This window comes from Echiichthys vipera, assembly GCF_963691815.1.
Source record: "Echiichthys vipera genome assembly, chromosome: 12".
NCBI lineage: Eukaryota > Metazoa > Chordata > Actinopteri > Perciformes > Trachinidae > Echiichthys > Echiichthys vipera.
The window spans coordinates 2,577,193-2,601,015 of NC_139837.1; the positions used below are offsets into that span (position 1 = coordinate 2,577,193).

Below are 23,823 nucleotides of genomic sequence, written 5' to 3' on the forward strand. Positions count from 1 at the left end.
CAGCAGCGGGAGCGGCAGCAGCAGCTTATGTTGTTAAAATAGGCCAGCATGGAAACATCAGAGGGTAGGCTTGTCAGGCATAAGTAATGGCAATCTGCACGGCCTGTTAGGACCGCAAATCTCATCCCTGCGATGCAGCTCGGAGTAAAGCTGCCTATTTTTAAACCTGCGCAAGCACTCGGGAGAGGAAGCTACAAAACAGAGGCCCTCTGCCTTAAGAAGAGGTTCATTCTGTCTGGAACGAGGAACGTTTGTACACTTGTTCATGACACTTATGACCTGCTGTTCAGAATAACACTTACTGATATCAAAGACAGACAAATGTGGCAGACTGTAGTCGTGCATCAGTAGCAATTGTTATCAGCGTGCTGGATGTCTGCTTGTATACAGTAGAGTTGCAGTCACACAGACATAACAGTGACATTTACAGTGGTCTGATTTCAGGCTCTCTTATTTAACTCCTAATGATTCCTCTCATATCATCCTTGACTGCAACACTATTCAGACTTGGGTTAAATCACCTTTCTTCATAAGAACACGTAGATGAGACCAACAAATAAGAGCATGCTAACCTCAGCAGGGTTACACGACACCTTAAATGCCAAACAACTTACAGCAGGTACCATGGATATTGTGTCTTAAATGCCACACAAATGGTAATTTCGAAAGCCCTCCGCGGCCCCCTGTGTCTGGCTAACGTCGGAATAATGAGAGGACGCAAAAGACAGTTGCATCACGATAACATCTTTCCTCGGGCGAGACAGTTGGAGACACTCGTTGACCAGGGTTCCTGTGTGATTCATAAAACAGAGCATGGAGAGGGAGGGGGGGGATCAGGAATGGGGGTTTTTAGAGAAGAGCCCTGCTTCCTGAGAGAAGCACGAGGCTGAGATGGAAATTGAGCAGCACGAGAATGACCGATAACAAACGGCAGGCCAACTGACTGCACATTAATTATCCAGAGATGGTATGGTAATGGGGGCCATTTGCTATGCAAAGCGCAGACCGTCCCCAGCCACAATCAATATCCCCTGCTTTCTAATGTGCCTTCCACTCGGCTGCTTCCACTCCCTGCATGGCGGGCAGAACACACGGGCATCACGCATGTGTACGTGTGCGCGCGCGTGAGTGCGCGTGGAAATGGAGAATTATTTCCGACATACTGTTCAAACACCAACAGTCGATGTAATAATCTGCCCCAAAAGAAGCCATTATTAGAAAGTCCCATTTTACATGCGGACCCGGTTCTTTATCAACATGACATTTATTAAACTGGTGCCACGCAGAAGAACCAGACATGACACAGCAATATTGTGCCAAACTCATATTCCCCTAACGTGGCAGGGATGGATGATAGCCGCGGAGGATAATGAGGTGTTTTTCTCTGATAAATGAGATGTGGGATTTCATTTGGTGACTCACTCGTAAATGCATGAGTAGGTGTGCTCCGTGCCACTTACAAATGTTGTCCTTTCTCAATCCTCCTACCCTCTTCGCTTGATTATTCCTCTCTTTGCTCTTATCCCACAACCTCTGGTCTGTTTGGTGTGTCAGTGAGGGCCTCAGGTGGAGCCCCTTAGTTACACAGGCCTGTGAAACTTTAATCAGCGGTCTGTCTTTCCGTGGCATGTGATAATAGCGGCTCCTCTGTCCACTCCGCCTGTACTTGCTCTAGATAATGGTTTCTGTCATTCAAATGGCTCCAAATTGATTATACAATCTGATACAGCGCTGTACGCCTGTAACCCAGCTGTGAGACGGTTTTTAAGGCTATTGTTGCTTCTTACATTTTTACATTTTTCCCCTAAAATGTCAATGTAAACCAGTGACATGCAGTGAGGGTTGGGGTTGGGGAGGCACTGACTCACAAGTCAGATTTACAAACATACAGTAGGACGCCGATAGGATAGGATGAGAGAACAGGAGCGAACAGGAAGCTGGAAACCATTTTCAAACACCAGTGCCGCTGTATGTTGCAGTATATCTCACCTTTACTTGTAAATGACTTCTTACTTTGACTGAAAGTCCAGCTTTGAAGCTCTACAGCGTCACACAGCACACTTCTTGTGTTTACTTTCTGCACAGGGGTCAGAGTTCACCGTGACCTGCTGGTGGCAGCTATAAGGCTGCTCACTATGCCCCCTGCCTTGAGGCAGAGGTACTGCCTGCCTCAGGGCAGCATCCTCCCTGTGGATTTATGTCACATCAATAAGATGTAAATATTACATGCATGCGTAAAATACATTACTGACCACCATGGGAAAGAAGATGTATACTTTTATTCCATAAAAGTGTCTCAACCATCATATTGGAAACATAAACAGAAATGGGAACAAGCACGCGCCGTTTGCACGCGCTCAATCCAGTTTGTGAGTGATTGCGCAATCTGGAGGGAGGCTCGTCTGTCCGTGCCTCACCTCTCATCTGTCCGTGCCTCACCTCTCGTCTGTCCGTGCCTCACCTCTCGTCTGTCCGTGCCTCACCTCTCGTCTGTCCGTCCCTCACCTCTGGTCTGTCCGTGCCTCACCTCTCGTCTGTCCGTGCCTCACCTCTGGTCTGTCTGTGCCTCACCTCTGGTCTGTCCGTGCCTCACCTCTGGTCTGTCCGTGCCTCACCTCTCGTCTGTCCGTGCCTCACCTCTGGTCTGTCCGTCCCTCACCTCTCGTCTGTCCGTGCCTCACCTCTCGTCTGTCCGTGCCTCACCTCTCGTCTGTCCGTGCCTCACCTCTCGTCTGTCCGTGCCTCACATCTCGTATGTCCGTGCCTCACCTCTCGTCTGTCCGTGCCTCACATCTCGTATGTCCGTGCCTCACCTCTCGTCTGTCCGTGCCTCACCTCTCGTCTGTCCGTGCCTCACCTCTCGTCTGTCCGTGCCTCACCTCTCGTCTGTCCGTCCCTCACCTCTGGTCTGTCCGTGCCTCACCTCTCGTCTGTCCGTGCCTCACCTCTGGTCTGTCTGTGCCTCACCTCTGGTCTGTCCGTGCCTCACCTCTCGTCTGTCCGTGCCTCACCTCTCGTCTGTCCGTCCCTCACCTCTGGTCTGTCCGTGCCTCACCTCTCGTCTGTCCGTGCCTCACCTCTCGTCTGTCCGTGCCTCACCTCTGGTCTGTCCGTGCCTCACCTCTGGTCTGTCCGTGCCTCACCTCTGGTCTGTCCGTGCCTCACCTCTGGTCTGTCCGTGCCTCACCTCTGGTCTGTCCGTGCCTCACCTCTCGTCTGTCCGTGCCTCACCTCTGGTCTGTCCGTGCCTCACCTCTGGTCTGTCCGTGCCTCACCTCTGGTCTGTCCGTGCCTCACATCTGGTTTGTCCGTGCCTCACCTCTTGTCTGTCCGTGCCTCACCTCTCGTCTCCGCAGAGACTCCGTTTATTTAAGCAGGAAACACAGAATTTTCTGCCATTTTTACTGTAAAAACGGTCAAAACACATTAAGAACCACACCAAAATCATAGTCCAGAGGATAAATATTAATACTTTTTCCTCTCATGATGACAGGGGAGGCACATCCTCACCTGCCTCCCCTGACTGCACGTCACTGGTGTAAACTGCGTCCTTTAAGAGTCGTTGTAAGTCGAACCCCTGACCTTGTGTGAGAGTCAAAGTGCTTTAAAGGTGCAGAGCTATGTTTGTAGAAACAATGCCAGTTGGCACAGCTTAGCATCGCTGCTCTTTGGTGGTAACTATATCTGAACTGGGTTTAGAAGAAATAGGAGATCCACGTTTTGGGAAGGGAAAGACAATCTTATCTGCCTTGTCCGTGTGTGTGTCTGTGTGAGTGTGTGTGTGTGTGTTTTCAGCCAACATTGTCACACTCGGCTCAACAAACTGTCATGTGAAGGCATAAGTGCTTTTAATTAAGATAAGTACACTTTTTGCTGAAGGTCACCGACAACAAATTTGTAATATTTCATTAAAATCTTCACGATTTCATTACGGTAAACAAACCTCACCATCAAAAGATCTGTCAGGGAGCCAATTAATGCATCTGTGTCTTCACTCCATAACTTCAAATAAGCACGGCGATAAATAACGGCCCATAAAGGAGAAATCAGACCCACTTAGTTCTAATGTTTTTGGCTGCAACTGTCAGGGGTGTGGATTCTGTGTCAGGGGTTCGGGGGCGACATGAAGTCAGAGGTCCTTCAACGACAAACAACTGGAAACGCTATTTCCTGCATTTTACAAACTAGAAAACAACACATCATCACGATGTCCTGTTTTCTACTTTAATGCTAAATATAAATATAAATGCTATGTAAATGTACTATAATATTTTATATAATATACTTAAAATCACATTTAGTTTTCATTGATAGAGACCATAAACGTAATCACGCATCATCACTAAAAAGAGGACTGCCTTAACTTATAGTCACTGTTAAAAATACGATTTTGATAAGTGATTGGGGAATACGCAAATCCAGGACATACAGACACCGTAGACTGTATAAAAAATGGACGTAGCATACCCGTCGGGGTCTGTTCTCTTAACTTGATCCAATCGTATTCGCTTAGGGAAGTCGCCATCTTGTCAGACTTCGACTCCGCCTCATTTCCTCTTACCATAAAAGGGCATGTATGTGACGCTGTAGGGAGGGGCATACGTCCATCTGGGTGACGTATACCTCAAGCAGCTAGCTGTTATCAAGAGGCCACGCCCCTAATTATTCATAAACCGGCGCTGCTGCCTGCAACTTAAAGTTCTGATGTTATGTGGGGGAGCGTACCTATTTCCCGCGGGTCCTATGTTCCCCGCTTTGTATGTGACTTGTGGTCTTTTATCTTTTCCGAAATTAGCACAGAATTTCACCGCAAATAGGCCTGTGTAGACCCTAACCGTGACCTCCAGCCCTGACAACATGCTAAATTAAATCAGCAGAGACGTACGCGACCAGGGAACATCGGACCCGGGGTAACATAGGGATGACCCCTTTATGTGGCAGCCACAATGCTAGCATCATATTAGCATTTTAGCATTTCATCATGTGTGATATGTATCAATACAACTATCTGCTCACAGACGCTTCACGTGCTGACAAGAAGGAGAGTCGATGTCCGACACCAGGTTGTGACGGCACGGGTCACGTCACGGGCCTGTACCCCCACCATCGGAGCCTGTCCGGCTGTCCGCACAAAGACAGGGTGCCACCAGAAAGTAAGCACTTGAGTCACACACCTGCCGAACACCGGCTTGGCTTGTTTACCCAACCTGTGGCTTTCATGTTCTTTGATGTTCAGGAATTGGCATGTTTCCCGTGATCGATGCTGTGTCTGGCTCGTTGTGTGTGCTGTGTACTTGCTGTCATGGGACTTTGTTTGATATTTCGGGGGGAGGGGGGGGTACAGTGAGGGGTTGGACAGCTGTAGTTCTCTTGTGACCGTTTGCATGCGGTGATGGTTTTGCTTGCGGACTGCCTGCCCAGTGTGCTGTGCGGAGGTAGGAAACGAGTCCTTGGGGATGCGCAAACTAGTGGCAAAGCAGCAATTGGTGGTGGGATGGTCAAGAGCTGTCAATCAGTGACTTACGTACATCTGAATGAGACTTCCTTCTCCACTGGAGTGAGTGACACTGATTGAGAGCATGTGATAATCCCATCCACTGTTGTTGGTTGATACACGGGTCGCATGCTTTTTGAGTTTGCTAAGGTTGTCAAAACTACAGATACCGCAATACCTTTCAATACCATGTGTTTCTAAAACGACGGATATTCTCATCTGATAATACTGAAAGTATGGCAGCTACTTGTAAATCAGATCTACGACTCTGCACAGATGAGGTAACAGGGTGTGTTGGTGTGTGTTCAGTGACATCCCCTGTACCAGCTCTGTGTGCAGGTCGTCAATTTGAAAAAGGAGTCTACCATGGACTTTTCATTTTGCCACGGTATTGAAAAAGGTATCGAGTATCATTTTCTAAGAAATACAGTTGTATTGCATCAAAGTTCAAAATACTGCTATCCTGACAACCTTAGGGGGCTTTCACACCGCCAAACGGCAACTCCCCGCCGCCAGTCATTCCAGTATGTAGTGGTTGCCGCCTACTTGAACGCGCACTGATACTTTGCCCTCCAGAGTTCACAGTTCATTGTGAGCTCCTGGCTTTAACCACCCGGCAGCAGGAGCCACTTTTAAAAATGCATTGCTTTTGGCTCTTCAAGGCAGGTGGTTGTCAGGGCGATTGCTGCGTGGTGGTGTGAAAGCAGAGGTAGAATGTGTGAATGTGTGTATATTATCTACTTATTATAATGGCATAATACAGTATTATTATATTAATACTGGGTAGATATTAATTGAGTCTCACCTGTTTATTTTTCCACAAAAATGCTCGCAGACCTTGATGAGACTGAGCGTGCCTCAGTCATCCCGGCCGCAAACCCCATTCATCTATTTGTATTCCTCGCTCAATTACATCCTGTTGAATAGAAAGGCTTTATCATATCTCTAAGTCACGGATCAAGTCAAATGGCAATAAACATTAGCCTTGAATGAATAGAGAGTTTTCCCTTTTCGAGATTTCACCCCGGCTATTTAGTCTCATTCACCTCGTGCAAACTTCTCAATAAAAGCCCATTTACACGTTTCATTAACTGCGGCGTGCAAATCACCGTTATGATCTGTCATGACCCCGTCTGCGATCAAAATAAAAGAGGGCTTTAATAATGGCAAAGAAATTAGTTACCATTAAAGCCGGGCTTGTAAAGACCAGCAGTGTCACTGATGATTCTTGTTCTGCGGAGCGCCGCTCACACACAGGTCCCTAACCTGAGACGTACTCGCCTCCCAGAGATGTGAAATGACTCACAGCGGCCGACCTTGACTGCGATCAAAAGCCCCAAAATGGAATTTGGAAAGGGCTCGAATTGATTGTCACTGGAGATTTTGGAATATGATGTCCCTGTTCCTGCTCCTGTTGCTCACTCGTGTTGATCGGTCTGACGTTTTGGGGAAATGATACGGCTAATGCTGCACGGGGTGCTTCGGGTCTCAGAGAGTTCTCTTCTTGATCTTTGGGGCATAATCTTCAGCCCTTCTTCCCTGACTTCAAAATGAAGCACACACACACACACACACACACACACACACACACACACACACACACACACACACACACACACACACACACAATTGTGTTGCAGTAAAAATATGACCTGCTTTAGGTAGCTTGAGTTATTGTTAGGTCTCTGCATTATCAGGCCTGTGAAGGGAATGTATTTATAGAGCGCTTCTTTAGCTTTGGCGTCCACTCGAAGCGATGTAGGGCCCGTCCACACGGAGATGCGTTTTCCTGTAACCGCATAACATTAGTATCGTTTTGGCCAACCATCCCACACCGAGCCGGCGTTATCGGAGCCTGAAAACGGGTCCCAGAGTGGGAAGATTTTTAAAAACACCCCCCATGGCGTTGTTGTCTGGACGGTGAAAGCTAAGACTTTGTTAAAGGACGGCGTCATGGCCCCACCTCCGACCTCTAACGCCGCGGCGTCACACAACAACAACAGTGCTGCTGCGTGAGAGGACAGAGACGGACCCAGAGACTGTTTAGTGAACTGGACTCTGAGCCACATGCATGGGACTGAATGAGGCCCAGCACAGATTTCTCCCTTTTCCCTGATGCTCTGAATAAGGAGCTAAACTGTTCTAGGCTCTGTTTCTAAATCCAGTTCTAAGAAGCTGTGAAAAGTCTAAATGTAGTGAGAAAGTGGCGCCTGGGAGTGCTTTGGGACGGGGAAGGGGCTCCCAGCAGCCCCCTCTGCTCAGTGAGGACACTAACTGCAGAGTGAAGGGGCTCCCAGCAGCCCCCTCTGCTCAGTGAGGACACTAACTGCAGAGTGAAGGGGCTCCCAGCAGCACCCTCTGCTCAGTGAGGACACTAACTGCAGAGTGATGGGTGCATCAGAGTCCAGAACAGCACCAAAGTCTCCACTAAGACCAGGACCAGGGACACGTTTGTCTCTAGGATGGAGGAGGATTTGGAGAGAAACTCTCCGGTGTTTGGATTCTCCACAGCGTCTCCCCGTCTCTTCTTCTCCGTTGTTGGTGTATTTCTGTGGCAGTTACAGCGCCACCTCCAGGCCTGGCATGGGTACTACAGCGTTTGGAGTCGGTGCACCTGGTTTCATGTGGACGCAGAGATTTAGGAGTCGAGGCCTTGGGGACGGAAAACTTTTTAATAACGGAGAAAAACATACCCTTACACTAGAGGCACCTTTTACCCCTTTCAAGCACATATTCAGTGGTGGCCAAGGCTCTCAGACAAGGCGCCACCTGCTGATCAAATAAACATTTATGCTCATTTGGGGTTCAGTATCTCGCCCAAGGACACTTCATGTCGACTGCAGGGGCAAGGGATCCGATCCTTCCGATTGATGATTGGGGGCTGCTCTCCCACTGAGCCCCTTCTGCCTTTGTAGCGACCTGTCATGAGGTTTCTGTCAATACGTGGTCAATAGTCTCATGCAGACTCCTTGCATCGCCACTTTAAAGGTAAAGATGAGTGCATGTCACACATGCAGCGGCCTGTGGGGAGGATTCCTCTACGCTCAAGTCTCTCTCTCACCCCATTAACACATTTGCGGCACTGAATGGACAATGTTTTATTAATGGGGCGGCTTCGTTTAATTGGGAAATCACACAACGCCACCAGACTGTTCCTTGGGAAACGTGAAAAATGGCGATTAAATTATATCTCAAATTCATTCATTGCCATTCCTGTTTGCTCTTGCTTGTGCCTCTTTGCTGTAAAATGCTAAAATAGATAATGAGCTCACACGGGAGTCTTTGTTTTTGTCTTTAAAGTGAATTACCTTTGTGGCACGCACGGCATGTGGAGCTACACTGCCTCCTGTACGCGTCCCTGTTTCCTCAGCATCCCTATAGTTATATCTGTGTCCACTGAATCAGGCCAAGGGCTTTTCATTCCTCGCCATCCTATCTGTGACTTTGCAGAGGGCAGGGCAAAACTGGGATATGCATAATTTATCGGCTTGTGGCGTGTTGAGGTGGCAGGCTTTGTCCAATTACCTGCAGCGAACACCAATTAGTATGTGAGGGAAGGAGGATGATGAGGGGTTAAAGTTTACGGGGGTGATAATGATGAAGCCGGTGCCGGTGGGGTTTGGCCCTGCGTGCCACTGATTTTGAGACCATCCTTTCCCCGCGCCCGCGCCCGCACCTGCAGAGCTCCGACGGCTCTTCTCGGACATCCATAGATCATTAATCTAATTGGCTGGTTGCCGAGGGGACCCGAGACAGTTATGGACTGTTTTAATGGTAAATGGTATTGAAGACTGCACTCTCCCCCATAACAACGTACGGATGATAACAAAGCACACTCTATCAAGGAGCCGTATGCCATGTGTCTGCCTCTGTCATTGATTTTAAGGCTTGTGTTTTGCATGATTGCTGGCTGTCGGTTGCTCCGCTCTCTGCATGCTCTCCCTCCATCTCTGTCTCTTGCCGGCTTTGTCCCGGTAAACTCAAATGACATCTTTTTATTCATGACTGTCCCTATTCCATGAATACTAATTTGAAAGGCTAGATAAGTGGAAGCAATATGGCGCGAAACCTTGTCTGCCCTCTCAAACTAGTGTTCATTAAAATGAAGAAGAGGTCATTTGGGTTCACGCGGGCTCATTTCTTAATGATGTTTATAATGCCAAGCTCCTAACACACTAATAGAGCTCATGCGTGATTGTAAGGGGCTCCTAACCTTCCCTGTCTTTCACTCCTATCTCCTGTCTGCGTGAAGTCGTGGCTATGTATGAGAATGTTCTTAAGTGTCCTACGCCTGGCTGCACGGGACGTGGCCATGTCAATAGCAACAGAAACTCCCACAGAAGGTAAGTGACAGCTTGCCCGTACGCAACTGGCACTGTCCATGTTGCACCATACTTTGTTCACCGTGGGACTTTTTTTGTTTGAAAACTTATTTTTTCCATGTTCAATTTCTTTTGTTTACTTATTGTTAAACCCATTCTTTCTGTGTGTGGATAACGTGTTTTCTTATAATGTTGGGTGAAAGAGAACAATTACAGCCCAGTCGGCAGGGAGAAAAAAGTGTTGGCATCTTACGTTTCTGCAAACCGTAGAAACGTTCATATGAAACACGTTTGACGTCCTTTAGCATCTGTATTAGACGCACCAGGCTGGATGGTCGGGTCATGCTGTACGCGCACCAGGCTGGATGGTCGGGTCACACTGTACGCGCACCAGGCTGGATGGTCGGGGCACACTGTACGCGCACCAGGCTGGATGGTCGGGTCACACTGTACACGCACCAGGCTGGATGGTCGGGTCACACTGTACGCGCACCAGGCTGGATGGTCAGGTCATGGCGATGCGTGGCTTTGTTTCCAGATCTTTCCGTAGACCTCGGAGTTTTTGTGCGTCTTGTCGACTGTTTTTGAATCTTTTCATCGACCAAATCTGCAGTAAACACTCCACCTCCGCATCACACCAACGTGAACCTTTCGCCGCCATTGTTTGAAATGTCCGCGCATGGTCCCTCCTTCTTTTTTCTATGTCCCAACAGGCGCACAGGAAATGACCTCAGAACCGCCGTAGGCCTCGTGCATGTACACGTGCGCACGCTCGTGCTCGTACATGTGCAAACGTGCTTTACTAAAGCCCACCTCTCTCAAACGGGCCGTGGACGGCAAGCTGGCCGCAGCTAGACACGGAGCGGTTGCACTCACACTGGTCAAACGAACTACGCTTTACCTGTAAAACCTGTGTGAGCACGGTACAGAAGGACAGTGCGAGTGCGACCTAAGTGTCGGTATGTGACGAGCAGGGAATTGAGAACAGGTTCCGGTACATCTGTGGGTTTCAGAAACGTACAATGCCAACATTTCATTCTGGCAGCCGGGATTGATTATTCAAGTAGTTCAGCTACTTTCAACCATTCCAGGGTTTAACTGAGACTGATTACAATGCAGCAATTCACACCTTCAGTGGCATAAATCATTTATCAGCTCATGGCACAAAAAAAGTGGCATCTATCAGGTGCAGGTTTGGGGGGAGAAACTGAAATAGCAGGGTGCTGTTGCCGGTGCTGTCAGACGGGGCGAGGTGACAGTGAAAGAGGAGTGTCACCCACAGCAGATGCTCAGGGAGTCGGGCGTAGCAGCAGCCATTAGCACCTTTCTGCCACTCAGCCAGGGTGACAGGAAAGGTGCAGACCTGGGAGGACCAGAATGCCTGCACACTGTGCTCAGTGACACGGCTTCTGCGCAGAACAGGCACGCACTTGGACGCGCTCAGTAAACTTTCGCTTTTACTAGAAAGCGGTGATATAAACCTCCATATAGTAGCGTGCACTTCCAACCTGATACTCAGTGTGTTACACCTGCACACAGTCATGCACATTGGATGACAGGTGCTCATGAACACAACTCCATGCTGGCTTCAGGCCATTGTCAAAGATAATCTTTTCACCGCGGCCCGGCACACTACAGGTGACAGACTGGATGGAGAATAATAGGGGTTAAGGATGACAACATAAACTTTTGTCACATTCGGTCAGTTGTTAGTTGTCAAGAGAAAGTTTTACAGCCGTAAATGCTGTCGGAACATACTGCAGGGTTAGATCCCGAGTGTGTGTGTCTCTCTCTGTGTGTGTGTGTGTGTGTGTGTGTGTGTGTGTGTCTGCATATGTTTGAAGGAAATAAATGCATATTTTTACGTGCATTTGTTCATAAGGAAATACTTATTCTGAGACATATGCCGTCTCAGAAACATGCAAGCTGTTCCCAACTGTGTTATTGATTTAAAAGTGAAATGTTGTGATGATGAATGATTTTGTTAGCTTGGAAATCCAGACCCACATCCGTCCAGACGTAGGCTCTGGCAGCGTCAGCGTCAATAGACGTTCCTGACTTAAAGCGAAATTCCGGTGTAAAATCAGTGTAAAATCATCTCAGACGAGTTCGACCAGACGCACATAAATTACGTCAGAACCGCCGTAGGCCTCGTGTTCGTGCTCGTACACGTGTGCATGCTCGTGCACGTGTGCACGCTTGTGCTCGTGCACGTGCGCACGCTCGTGCTCGTACACGTGCGCACGCTCGTGCTCGTATATGTGCAAACGCGCTCTACAAAAGCCCACCTCTCTCAGGCGGGCCGTGGACGGCCAGCTGGCCGCAGTTATGCGCGGAGCGGTTGCACTCACACTGGTCAAACGCACTAGGCTTGACCCGAAAAAAAAACGTTTTGTGTCGACATTGTTTAGTCCCGCCCATAACAGATAGAATGACATGAGTAGTGAATTGGGATTTCCTGACATAGATGATGAGCTCAAACAGAGTACCCAGAGGCAGCTGCAGAGCACAGTGAGTCTGGATTTCCAGGGTATGATTTTAAATTTTAAACAAATCATTTTTCAAACTGCTAAACATTGGACTTGAGTAGCTGATGTGCACAAGCCAAACATGTGCAGTCAATATATTTTCACCTAACAAAATAAGCCTCAGCTGCAACTTCCAATATGCAACTTTAGTCGCTTTTTTCCTTTCAGTTTGTCAGGGTGTCCCATCGCTGCGGCGGAGAAGCTGGCCAAAGCCCACGAGAAGCACCAGGGCTGCGACGGCCCCAAGTCCAACCAGGCCTCGGACCGAGTCTTAAGGTAGTATTCACTCTTCACTTTCATGTACATCACGTATGATGAAGTTGAGTTGGCCAAAATGTAGGATGGAAATCACATAGTATAGTTACATTTCAGTCTACAACCATTGTCATCTTGTAGTGCATATTCAATCCATGCGGAACCCATTGTGAATGCTATCGCTCGATTCAGTCGGGGTTAAGGGCATACCCAGGTAAACACTGTACCCCAGGTTAAATCGGGGTTCTCATAGCCCGGGTAAAAGACCTAGAGAACTCCTTCAGTACCTCAATAATTCGCAACGTCCTCGGATTACTGTCTGGTTTCTCGTCTGCGCATGCTCCCCATTCCGCGCCGGTGGCTTTTGAGACGTGAATAGTAATAAACCAGGAAGCAACGGCACCGAAAAGAGCGTCACCTTTACCAAGAAGACCCGTTCCTTTCGTAATTCCTCGGCGAATGCTTCTTGTTTTTGAATGTTTTCATCGACCAAATCTGCAGTAAACACTCCACCTCCGCATCACACCAACGTGAACCTTTCACCGCCATTGTTTGAAATGTCCGCGCATGGTCCCTCCTTCTTTTTTCTACGTCCCAACAGGCGCACAGGAAATAACCTCAGAACCGTCGTAGGCATCGTGCTCGTGCTCATACACGTGCCCGCGCTCATGCTCGTACATGTGCAAACGCGCTCTACAAAAGCCCACCTCTCTCAAAGGGGCGTGGACGGCCACCTGGCTGCAGTTATGCGCGGAGCGGTTGCACTCACACTGGGCAAACACACTAGGCTTTAGCTGAAAAACCGGTTTTGGGCGGTGCGGAAGGACAGTGTGAGTGCGCCCTTAAACGTCTGATAGTGGCAGTGAAATGTATATTGTGTGTGAAGATGTTCTGACTACTCGAAGTGTGTCTCAGTCATGTTTTGTGTGCGGCTTTTCTCTCCGGAGCTATTGAGATGTTAAGTCTCCCCTTTTGTTTTATGTTTATGTTCTCCTGTCCCCGGAGAATACTTCCAAGAGGCTGCACGTTCACTTCCGTGCTCACCATTGAAAGCAAACGGCTTTATTAGATTGGAGCAAAATTGGCCTCATTCATCACGGCGAAGGCAGAGCTTTTTTTTGAATGAGCGTTTCTTTGATAGTCATGAAAACGCTGTGATGAAAAGTCACAAGTGATTGGGAATTTGATATTTAAATCCAACTGAACATCAGCAGCATATGATCTTACATTTCATTTCTTCCCCGGTCTCAGATTGAGGATATAAACGCGTATCAGATGATAAAAGCACATCAGGAGTGTGCAAGTGTAATAAAAGGAACGTGGAAATTCAATTTTGACCGTTTTTTATTGACTAGGCATGAAAAACAGGGGTATTTTTTTTGTAAAGCCAGAGGAAGAAAACATCCATACCGTGGTAAATCAAAGGGATGCCCTGCACCCTAAGCCACCCCAGCCTTACCATCTACCAGCACCCCCCCCCCCCCCCCTCCCATATACTAATCCTGGATAATTACCATAACCCATTCCCTTGCTTCTGCCCATTTTTCTAACCAAACCCCAAGTTTCCTCTCCTCCCCCTGGGCAATATTGAATGCCTCAGTCCAACTTCCACCCCCTCGTCATTTATTTTCCAGGCCTATGTGCTTTGTCAAACAACTGGACTATCCACAGTATGGTTACAAGAACAATGTTTCCACCAGCACGCCCCGCTCCAACCTGGCCAAGGAGCTGGAGAAGTACTCCAAGACCAGCTTCGACTACAGCGCCTTCGACGGAAGTAACAACCACCACGTGTACGGGAAACGGGCCATCGCACCCAAGGTTCACGGACAAAGAGACGCCTCCCCGAAAGGATATGACGGTAAGGGTGTGTCAGGGTTTATGTCCAGCAGACACTCCCACGTCAACCTTTTCATGTCGGTGCTAACTTACTGTTGTGCACACACACGATTATTTAAAGATTCCTTTGCGTTGTATCACGCATAAACATTTCAGGGTCACAACATATTGTTTTGGGGGCGGCAGTAGCTCAGTCCATAGGTGACTTGGCTGGCTACCGTAGGGTCGCTGGTTCAAGTCACTGTTTGAACCATTTATGGAGCATGGACTGGTGGCTGGAGAGGTGCCAGTTCATCTCCTGGGCACTGCCGAGGTGCTTTTGAGTAAGGCACCGAACCCCCAACTGCTCGGGGCGCCGGGTCACTGGCAGCCCCCTCGCTCTAACATCTCTCCATTAATTGCATGTATAGGTCGTGTCTGTGCATCTAAGTGTTTATCAGAATGCATTAAGCCCTCATTTAATTCTGAACCTCTTATCTTTGACCAACAGCCAAACGTTACTGCAAGAACTCCAGCTCGGCCAGCAGCACCACCAGCACCTACGCGCCCAGCAGTAGCAGCAGTAGCCTGAGCTGTGGAGGCGGCGGAGGGGGCGCGGGAGGAGGCAGAGGGGGCGGGGGCAGCAGCGCCAGCAGCACTTGCAGCAAGAGCAGCTTCGACTACAGTCACGACATGGAGGCGGCCCACATGGCGGCCACGGCCATCCTCAATCTGTCTACGCGCTGCAGGGAGATGCCCCACGGCATGGGGGGGAAGCCCCAGGACCTGTGCTCGCAGGTAAGAGGGCTGAGGAGCCGTCACGTCATATCGTAGATTCTGTGCGGAGAAGGTAAACAAAGGTGACGTCCGCAGGTGTATTCTGATGAGTTGGTTAAGCAGAACACTCTAAGAGAAGACACTACAGGGGAATAAGATTTATACATACCGTATATCTGTGTGTGTGTGTGTGTGTGCTTGGCGACTCTGTTCTGCCTCGGCGAATGCTTCTTGCTGCCTATACGTCATCACGCCGTAACACGTCACACGCATTGATGACGTCATGGCGATGCGTGGCTTTGTTTCCAGATCTTTCCGTAGACCTCAGAGTTTTTGTGCGTCTTGTCGACTGTTTTTGAATCTTTTCATCGACCAAATCTGCAGTAAACACTCCACCTCCGCATCACACCAACGTGAACCTTTCACCGCCATTGTTTGAAATGTCCGCGCATGTTCCCTCCTTCTTTTTTCTACGTCCCAACAGGCGCACAGGAAATGACCTCAGAACCGCCGTAGGCCTCGTGCTCGTACACGTGCGCACGCTCGTACATGTGCAAACATGCATTTACAAAAGCCCACCTCTCCCAAACGGGCCGTGGACGGCCAGCTGGCCGCAGCTAGGCACGGTACAGTTGCACTCACACTGGTCAAAGGAACTAGACTTTACCCGTAAAACCTGTTTTGGCCCGGAAGGACAGTGTGAGTGCGACCTTAGAGATATCGCCATGAAGGTTCCCCAGTTGATAACATACATTAAGACAAATATTCTTTGTATAACGATTACAGACCAAAACAGACAAAGTGTAGTAAAATGAACACCTAAACGTGTATTTTGGACGTGTTTCCACTCGTCTGAAAGAAGGAAGATACCTCACATCGACCCGTGCGTGACTACGTTGTCCGTAGTGTCTCGGCTTAAATGAGCAGGAGTAACAGACGTCCCCTGAGTTAGCACGGCAGCCTCGCATGACTCTACATTCACTGTGGAGTCGCAACAAACTCCACTGACAGATCATCTCTGTGCTTCCTCCGTAATGCTAATGCTGGCAGTGAGAAGTGACAAAGATAGGGAGATCTCATCTGCGCGCACACACACACACACACACTCACACACACACACACACACACACTCTCACACACACTCTCACACACACATTCCATCAAAGATCCAGGGCTGTGTCTTACACTCAGGGCTCAGCGGGGCAGGTTTTTTTTTTATTTTGCCGTCTGGGGATCAGATAGGAGCAGGACGACGAAGTGCGTTTGACACGGCGTGAGCCTGGCGTGTCGTCTCCGAGCAGATAAGGCGCCAGTGTTTTATCTGTGGCCCAGATGCTGGAGCTGGGAAATGGAGGCCGGGACGAGCTCACACAGCGGAGGGCTAATGCGGGCTTAATGCTAATGTCGACAGCAGAGACAGCCGGAGAATGAGAGCGAGGGAGATAGAATTGAAAGGGAAGACGGAGAGAGCGGCGGGGGGGTTTCCAAATGCCACAGTGCAGAAGGTGAGGAGAGGCGGACGCAAGAGAAGAAGAAGAAGAAGTCCTTTATTTGTCCCGCAATGGGGAAATTCAATTTTCACTCTATTATTATTATTTTTCATGTCACACACACACACACACACACACACAATTAATGGAGAGATGTCAGAGCAAGGGGGCTGCCAGTGACCGGCACCCAGAGCAGTTGGGGGTTCGGTGCCTTGCTCAACAGCAAACGTGTCAGAACTAGGCCCACCGATGAACATACCACTGTTTCTGAGTAAGTGCTGTCCTGTATTGTGAAGAAACCTCTGGACCAAAGTCCGTGAAATGTCCTGGAACATTAAATCTTAAAAAAAGTGTGAACCCTGTCTTTGTATTTAGCGCCTCATCAGCTGTTTGACTTACACGACCCCGACCCTTTTATTATTCATAGTGAGATATCGTCTCCGCAGCCTTTGGACGTCCTTGGCCACGGTTCTTGCAGTATTCATGCCCAGTCCTAAATCTTTCACCCCCCTCACCCCTCGTTCGAGTCACTGTGCGTCACAGAGGTTTTGGCTCCAGACACCAGGAGAATCCACCCCGAGGGACACTGTCGGCTGGAATCAGCATTAGGACGGGCTTTCCTTCTCATGAAAGGGGGCGAAGGGAGCGCGGAGAAGAGGGGAGATGAGAAAGGGGAGTCGGGAGAGAACGATAATAACGAGAGCAAGGACACAAACGCACGCACACGCCTACCAAAACAGAGCGGAAGCCTCTGGGGAGCGGGACTCTCGGCACACACACGTCCCAGATATAGATTAAACAAAAGGCATAGTGCGGCATAGCATGTGTGCATAGATGTACAGATACAGACCTCCGCTCGGGAGGCAAAGCGATGCTTTAGTGAGCAGTCGGTCTTGTTGGATGTGGCCCACTTTGTCCCAGAACACAGAACGGTTCTGCTCTATTTTTGGGATTGCGGCAGTCGAGCTCCAGCCACCGCTGCTCGTCACTGCTCCCTTGCCCACCCCTAACCCTCGGCCCCTGCCCCGCTGCGATGTCCTCTCACATTAGGCTCACGGACGAGACCATAGAGGGATGGGAGGGAAGAGAGAGAGAGAAAGAACGGGGGGGTGGTGGTTCACAGGGGGATGCTCGTCCTTGAGCACTGACGACCTCGTCTTCTTTTGACCCTCGTATGAGCGTCACACTGCAGCGTTACTGTACACCCAAGTGTCTGTCTTCTGTTTCGTCCTACGCGGACACAAAGAATAAAGCGTAATATTGTTTCGGGTGTTTCAGCCGCAGGTGCTCTCGATCCATCTCATCGCATCACTTGAGGAACAGCAGCACTTCTCATGTTCTTCTTTAGTATTCAGGGTGGATTCAGCTGCTGTTGTGCCGCGCTCTGATCCTGGAATATGAATGTTTGACTGCTGTGTAATCAGAAACTCTCCCTCTCTTTTATCCCCTTCTCTCTATCCCTGCCTCATAATCATCCCACTGAAAATACGCAACACGCACACACGCTCCTCTTCCACATACCTGACTTTACTCCCCACACACACACGCACACACATCCACATCCTCATCCACTTTCCAGAGTCCGGGGTTAGACGTCGATGAGAACGGCACGCTGGACCTGAGCATGAGCAAGCGTCTGTGCAGCGGCGGAGGGGACTCGGTGCTCACCCCTCTGGAGCCCATGTCCCCCCAGAGGCAAGCCGCCCTGCTGGGCTCCCGCTGCTACGGCATGGGGGACGCCGCCGACTGCTGGGACCTGCCTGTAGACTACACCAAGATAAAACACATAGACGAGGACGAGAAAGAGGTAAATGACGTCTCCGGTGTGTATCGTTTTTGCAGTGAGGATGTATTTAGCTAAGAAGCTGCTCAGACGACATGATGATGATGATGACGAGTGATGAAGAGATGTTACAAACAAATGACAGATCAGTGTGATGCTGATGTTAAAGCAGAAGTAAATGATGGTTTGTGGTTTTGGACGTGACGATTATTTTCATTATTGATTCAACTGCTGATTATTTTCACTTAATCATTTAATCCTTTGGTCCCTGAAGTGTCAGAAAGTGTGATGTCTCAGTGATGTCTTTAAATATCCTACATTGTCAGTCTTCGGACTTCCCATTGCACTTGAACGCAGCATGAGCAGCGCACGTGAAACAGAGCTGCGATGACGGGCAGGAGGCTCTGCACATCGTTTTATTTGGACCGAATAAAATGATGTGCAGACTTTTGTCAGAAATATATGAGAATTGAATATTAAGTTCCAACATCGGGTGGTTTTGTTTTTACATTTTAGTGCCATATGTTTATTAGGAGCATTTTAAGATTACAAAAGAAAACCGCTTTAAAACTCTTATAATGTCTCTGAAACACCAGAATCACTGTAACATAACACGTTAGGAACCTAGAGTAATGTTTTTATTGCATCCGACATATGACACACATCCTTTACAGTGAGAAACAAATACGGTCATCGTAAAACCTGAGGTCCCCTGATTAAAGATGCCCTAATAAATCGCAGCAGAACGAACTTGCGGCGATCGCAGAGAAGCCCTTCACGCACACAGGCTGTCAGCTGCTGCTTGGTAAAAACATACACAGCGATGTTCGTTGTACAGCGCGTGCAACAAACGCTTTGACTTTCTACTGCTTTTAATAGACTTCATCTGTGGTTCTCAAATCCTAAAGGTTTAAGTTTTTTCTCACTATTATATGAATTTAGTCATTAATGTTTCCATTTTTTATTTTGGAGATTACGTCAAAGAGAGCTTGGGTACCCCCAGAGAGAGTTTGGGTACCCCCAGAGAGAGCTTGGGTGCCACCAGAGAGAGCTTGGGTACCACCAGAGAGAGCTTGGGTACCCCCAGAGAGAGCTTGGGTACCACCAGAGAGAGCTTGAGTACCACCAGAGAGAGCTTGGGTACCACCAGAGAGAGCTTGGGTACCCCCAGAGAGAGTTTGGGTACCCCCAGAGAGAGCTTGGGTACCCCCAGAGAGAGCTTGGGTACCCCCAGAGAGAGCTTGGGTACCACCAGAGAGAGCTTGGGTACCACCAGAGAGAGCTTGGGTACCCCCAGAGAGAGCTTGGGTACCACCAGAGCTTTGGTATTAATGTTACAGTAAAAACCGAAGTAATCTGCTGTCGATTCACCGGACAAGTCTCATCTCATCTCATCTCATCTTCAGCCTCTTATCCGGGGTCGGGTCGCGGGGGCAGCAGCTTTAGCAGGGGACCCCAAACTTCCCTTTCCCAGGCCACATTAACCAGCTCTAACTGGGGGATCCTGAGGCGTTCCCAGGCCAGTGTGGAGATCTAATCTCTCCACCTGGTCCTGGGTCTTCCCCGAGGCCTCCTCCCAGCTGGACGTGCCTGGAACACCTCCCTAGGGAGGCGCCCAGGGTTCATCCTTACCAGATGATCCTGAACCACCTCAACTGGCTCCTTTCAACGCAAAGGAGCAGCGGCTCTACTCCGAGTTCCTCACGGATGCTGAACTTCTCCCCCTCTCTCTAAGGGAGACTCCAGACCCCCTCCTGAGGAAACACATTTCAGACCTTTGTACACGCGACCTGGTTCTTTGGGTCCTGACCCAGCTTTCATGACCACAGGTGAGGGTAGGTGATTGCCGGACAAGTCGCTCGTTTTGTAGAGTCGCTCGTGAGAATGTTCACGATTACTCCGATCATGGAAATTCACCGCCATCCCCTGACTGTGTTAGTATCGAGATCTGCGATTAAAAACAACGATCATTGTATCCCCTACGATAGCACAGTCGGCATGTTTGACGCAGACTGTTCATTGTGTCTCAGCCCAAATCATTCCCCTCCGAGCCGTTGATTCAACCCGGTGTCTCCAAGTCCAACATTTGCGTTGCTCTGCGGTTGTCTTCTAGGCGTCTCACCTCCCGACTCATTCGCCCTTTGAATCATTAGAAAGTCATATCAGGGAGTTTGGAGGGAAACCTAATGAATCTGCATGCTAATTGATGCCAGCGTTGCCATGCGCAGAGGCATCCGCTCTGTTTGTATCACGCTTTCTGTTTTTTACATTTCGCTCTTCTCCAAAAATGAATTATGCAAAGTAGCACCTTGGGAGGGAATCGGAATAGCTCGTCTCATCAAAGAACCGCTGGAAATCAATGCACCGCTGCTGTGCGCGCCCCCGTCGGTGTGTGCAGGCGCATGCGTGTGCGGTACATGTGCCCCCGTTGGTGCGCGCGTGCGAGTTGTGAATATTCATTTGAGTGTGTGTCTGCACCCGTGTCTCTGTGGGAGTGTGTCTGCGTGTATATGCAAGTTCCATCCCAACACTGCACTCTGCTCTGTGTACGTATGCGTGTGTGGTTCTCCCTCCTGTCCGCCTCTCTCAGCCCGCGCTCCCTTTAATTGGAGAAGCTCGCCGGCTGACCCAGCATCACACACTGCGAGACAGCTTGAGCGCCGGGTAATTTGGGCTGTTTCTGGACCTGTCTCTTCGCGGGCATTACTGTACATACACTGCGAGCACGGAAGAAAGGAAAGAGGATTTGCATCAACAGCCGTCGTGCCCCGGCTGCATGCACTGCAGACAAAGCACAGCCTCACGTAACACAGCCAGCAGCGGTCTGACGCGGCGCCGCAGTGCCATCTACTGCCCGAGCGCTGCATTACACACATCCAACCATCCACCATAACCATCCCTGAATGCTCTGTTCCCGCACGCTTTAAAAGAACGCTTCACGAGCACGCACAAGCCCACCAGTGAGCCATCGCACACACACACGTATGCACACACACACACACACACACACACACACACACTGTTCATTTGGCACTGACTCATAACTGACTGACAGGAGAGGCTCAGCAGTCACACAGGCTCAATCATTAGCATCAGATTGACAAGTCTGACAGGTGTGTGCGTGTGCGTGTGTGTGTGCGTGTGTGCGTGAGTGTGTACGTGTGTGTGTGTGTGTGTGCGTGTGTGTGCGTGAGTGTGTACTAACGCGGGTGTGTGTGCGTGTGTGTGTGTGCGTGCATGCGTGTGTGTGTGCCTGTGTGTGTGTGTGCCTGTGTGCGTGTGTGTGTGTGTGCGTGCGTGCGTGCGTGTTCGTGCGTGTGTGTGTGTGTGTGTGCGTGTGTGTGTGTGTGTATGTGTGATATTAACCCTTTAATTTCCTCACTTAAAATAAAAATAATAGAAAATGTCTTAGCATTTTTCACTTCCTTGGGCAATAAATAATAATAACAAACAATGTTTTTTACCTTTATCTTTTTTTAACAGACCCCACAGTTGTTATATGTACATATATAATATCTATATATAGATATTATATATATATACAGTTGTTTAGATATAGACCTCTACAAAAACAGTCGAGATGTCTGTTAACTTTTGTTGGTCTCCCCTCCCCCTCCCCCCTCTGCCTCCCTCAGACGGACGACCTGGACCCCTTCCACGACCTCCTGGAGGACCGCTCCTACACCACGGACGTGAACATGCCCAGCCCCAAGCCCAAGTACGTCCAGTGCAAGGAGAGTAAGAAGGACCTGATCACGTAAGAGCGCTCCCTCTCCCCCCTCTCACCTGACCCCTCTCACCTGACCCCACTCCTCCCTCTCACCTGACCCCACTCCTCCCTCTCACCTGACCCCACTCCCCCCTCTCACCTGACCCCACTCCTCCCTCTCACCTGACCCCACTCCTCCCTCTCCTCCCTCTCACCTGACCCCTCTCCTCCCTCTCACCTGACCCCGCTCCTCCCTCTCACCTGACCTCCCTCTCACCTGACCCCGCTCCTCCCTCTCACCTGACCCCGCTCCTCCCTCTCAGCTGACCCCACTCCTCCCTCTCACCTGACCCCACTCCTCCCTCTCCTCCCTCTCACCTGACCCCACTCCTCCCTCTCACCTGACCCCGCTCCCCCCTCTCACCTGACCCCTCTCCTCCCTCTCACATGACCCCACTCCTCCCTCTCACCTGACCCCACTCCTCCCTCTCACCTGACCCCACTGCTCCCTCACCTGACCCCACACCCCCTCTCACCTGCTCCTCACTCTCACCTGACCCCTCTCCTCCCTCTCACATGACCCCACTCCTCCCTCTCACCTGACCCCACTCCTCCCTCTCACCTGACCCCACTGCTCCCTCACCTGACCCCACACCCCCTCTCACCTGCTCCTCACTCTCACCTGACCCCTCTCCTCCCTCTCACCTGACCCCACTCCCCCCTCTCACCTGACCCCACTCCTCCCTCTCACCTGACCCCGCTCCTCCCTCTCACCTGACCCCACTCCCCCCTCTCACCTGACCCCACTCCTCCCTCTCACCTGACCTCCCTCTCACCTGACCCCACTCCTCCCTCTCACCTGACCCCGCTCCCCCCTCTCACCTGACCCCGCTCCTCCCTCTCACCTGACCCCGCTCCTCCCTCTCACCTGACCTCCCTCTCACCTGACCCCACTCCTCCCTCTCACCTTACCCCTCTCCTCCCTCTCACCTGACCCCGCTCCTCCCTCTCACCTGACCCCTCTCCTCCCTCTCACCTGACCCCGCTCCTCCCGCTCACCTGACCCCACTCCTCTCTCTCACCTGACCCCTCTCCCCCCTCTCCTCCCTCTCTCCTGACCCCGCTCCCCCCTCTCACCTTACCCCACACCTCCCTCTCACCTGACCCCACTCCTCCCTCTCACCTCCCTCTCACCTTACCCCTCTCCTTCCTCTCACCTGACCCCTCTCCCCCCTCTCACCTGACCCCACACCTCCCACTCCTCCCTCTCACCTGACCCCTCTCCTCCCTCTCACCTGACCCCTCTCCTCCCTCTCACCTGACCCCACTCCTCCCTCTCACCTGACCCCTCTCCTCCCTCTCACCTGACCCCGCTCCTCCCTCTCACCTGACCCCACTCCTCCCTCTCACCTGACCCCGCTCCTCCCTCTCACCTGACCCCACTGCCCCCTCTCACCTGACCCCACCCCTCCCTCTCACCTGACCCCGCTCCTCCCTCTCACCTGACCCCACTCCTCCCTCTCACCTGACCCCACTCCTCCCTCTCACCTGACCCCGCTCCTCCCTCTCACCTGACCCCACTCCTCCCTCTCCTCCCTCTCACCTGACCCCGCTCCTCCCTCTCACCTGACCCCGCTCCCCCCTCTC

General features: G+C 50.4%; 1 protein-coding gene across 1 annotated transcript in view; it reads left to right on the plus strand.

The window, feature by feature from the left end:
• Positions 1-23,823, plus strand: part of myt1lb (myelin transcription factor 1-like, b) — a gene marked incomplete at both ends in the record, with an annotated part of 77,364 nt that overhangs the window by 36,105 nt on the left and 17,436 nt on the right. The window contains 7 exons of the mRNA XM_083924723.1: positions 5,019-5,153; positions 9,747-9,837; positions 12,513-12,620; positions 14,234-14,460; positions 14,929-15,215; positions 18,264-18,491; positions 22,103-22,224. Of these exons, the coding sequence (XP_083780849.1) occupies positions 5,019-5,153; positions 9,747-9,837; positions 12,513-12,620; positions 14,234-14,460; positions 14,929-15,215; positions 18,264-18,491; positions 22,103-22,224 (1,198 nt within the window). The remainder of the gene's footprint in view (positions 1-5,018; positions 5,154-9,746; positions 9,838-12,512; positions 12,621-14,233; positions 14,461-14,928; positions 15,216-18,263; positions 18,492-22,102; positions 22,225-23,823) is intronic.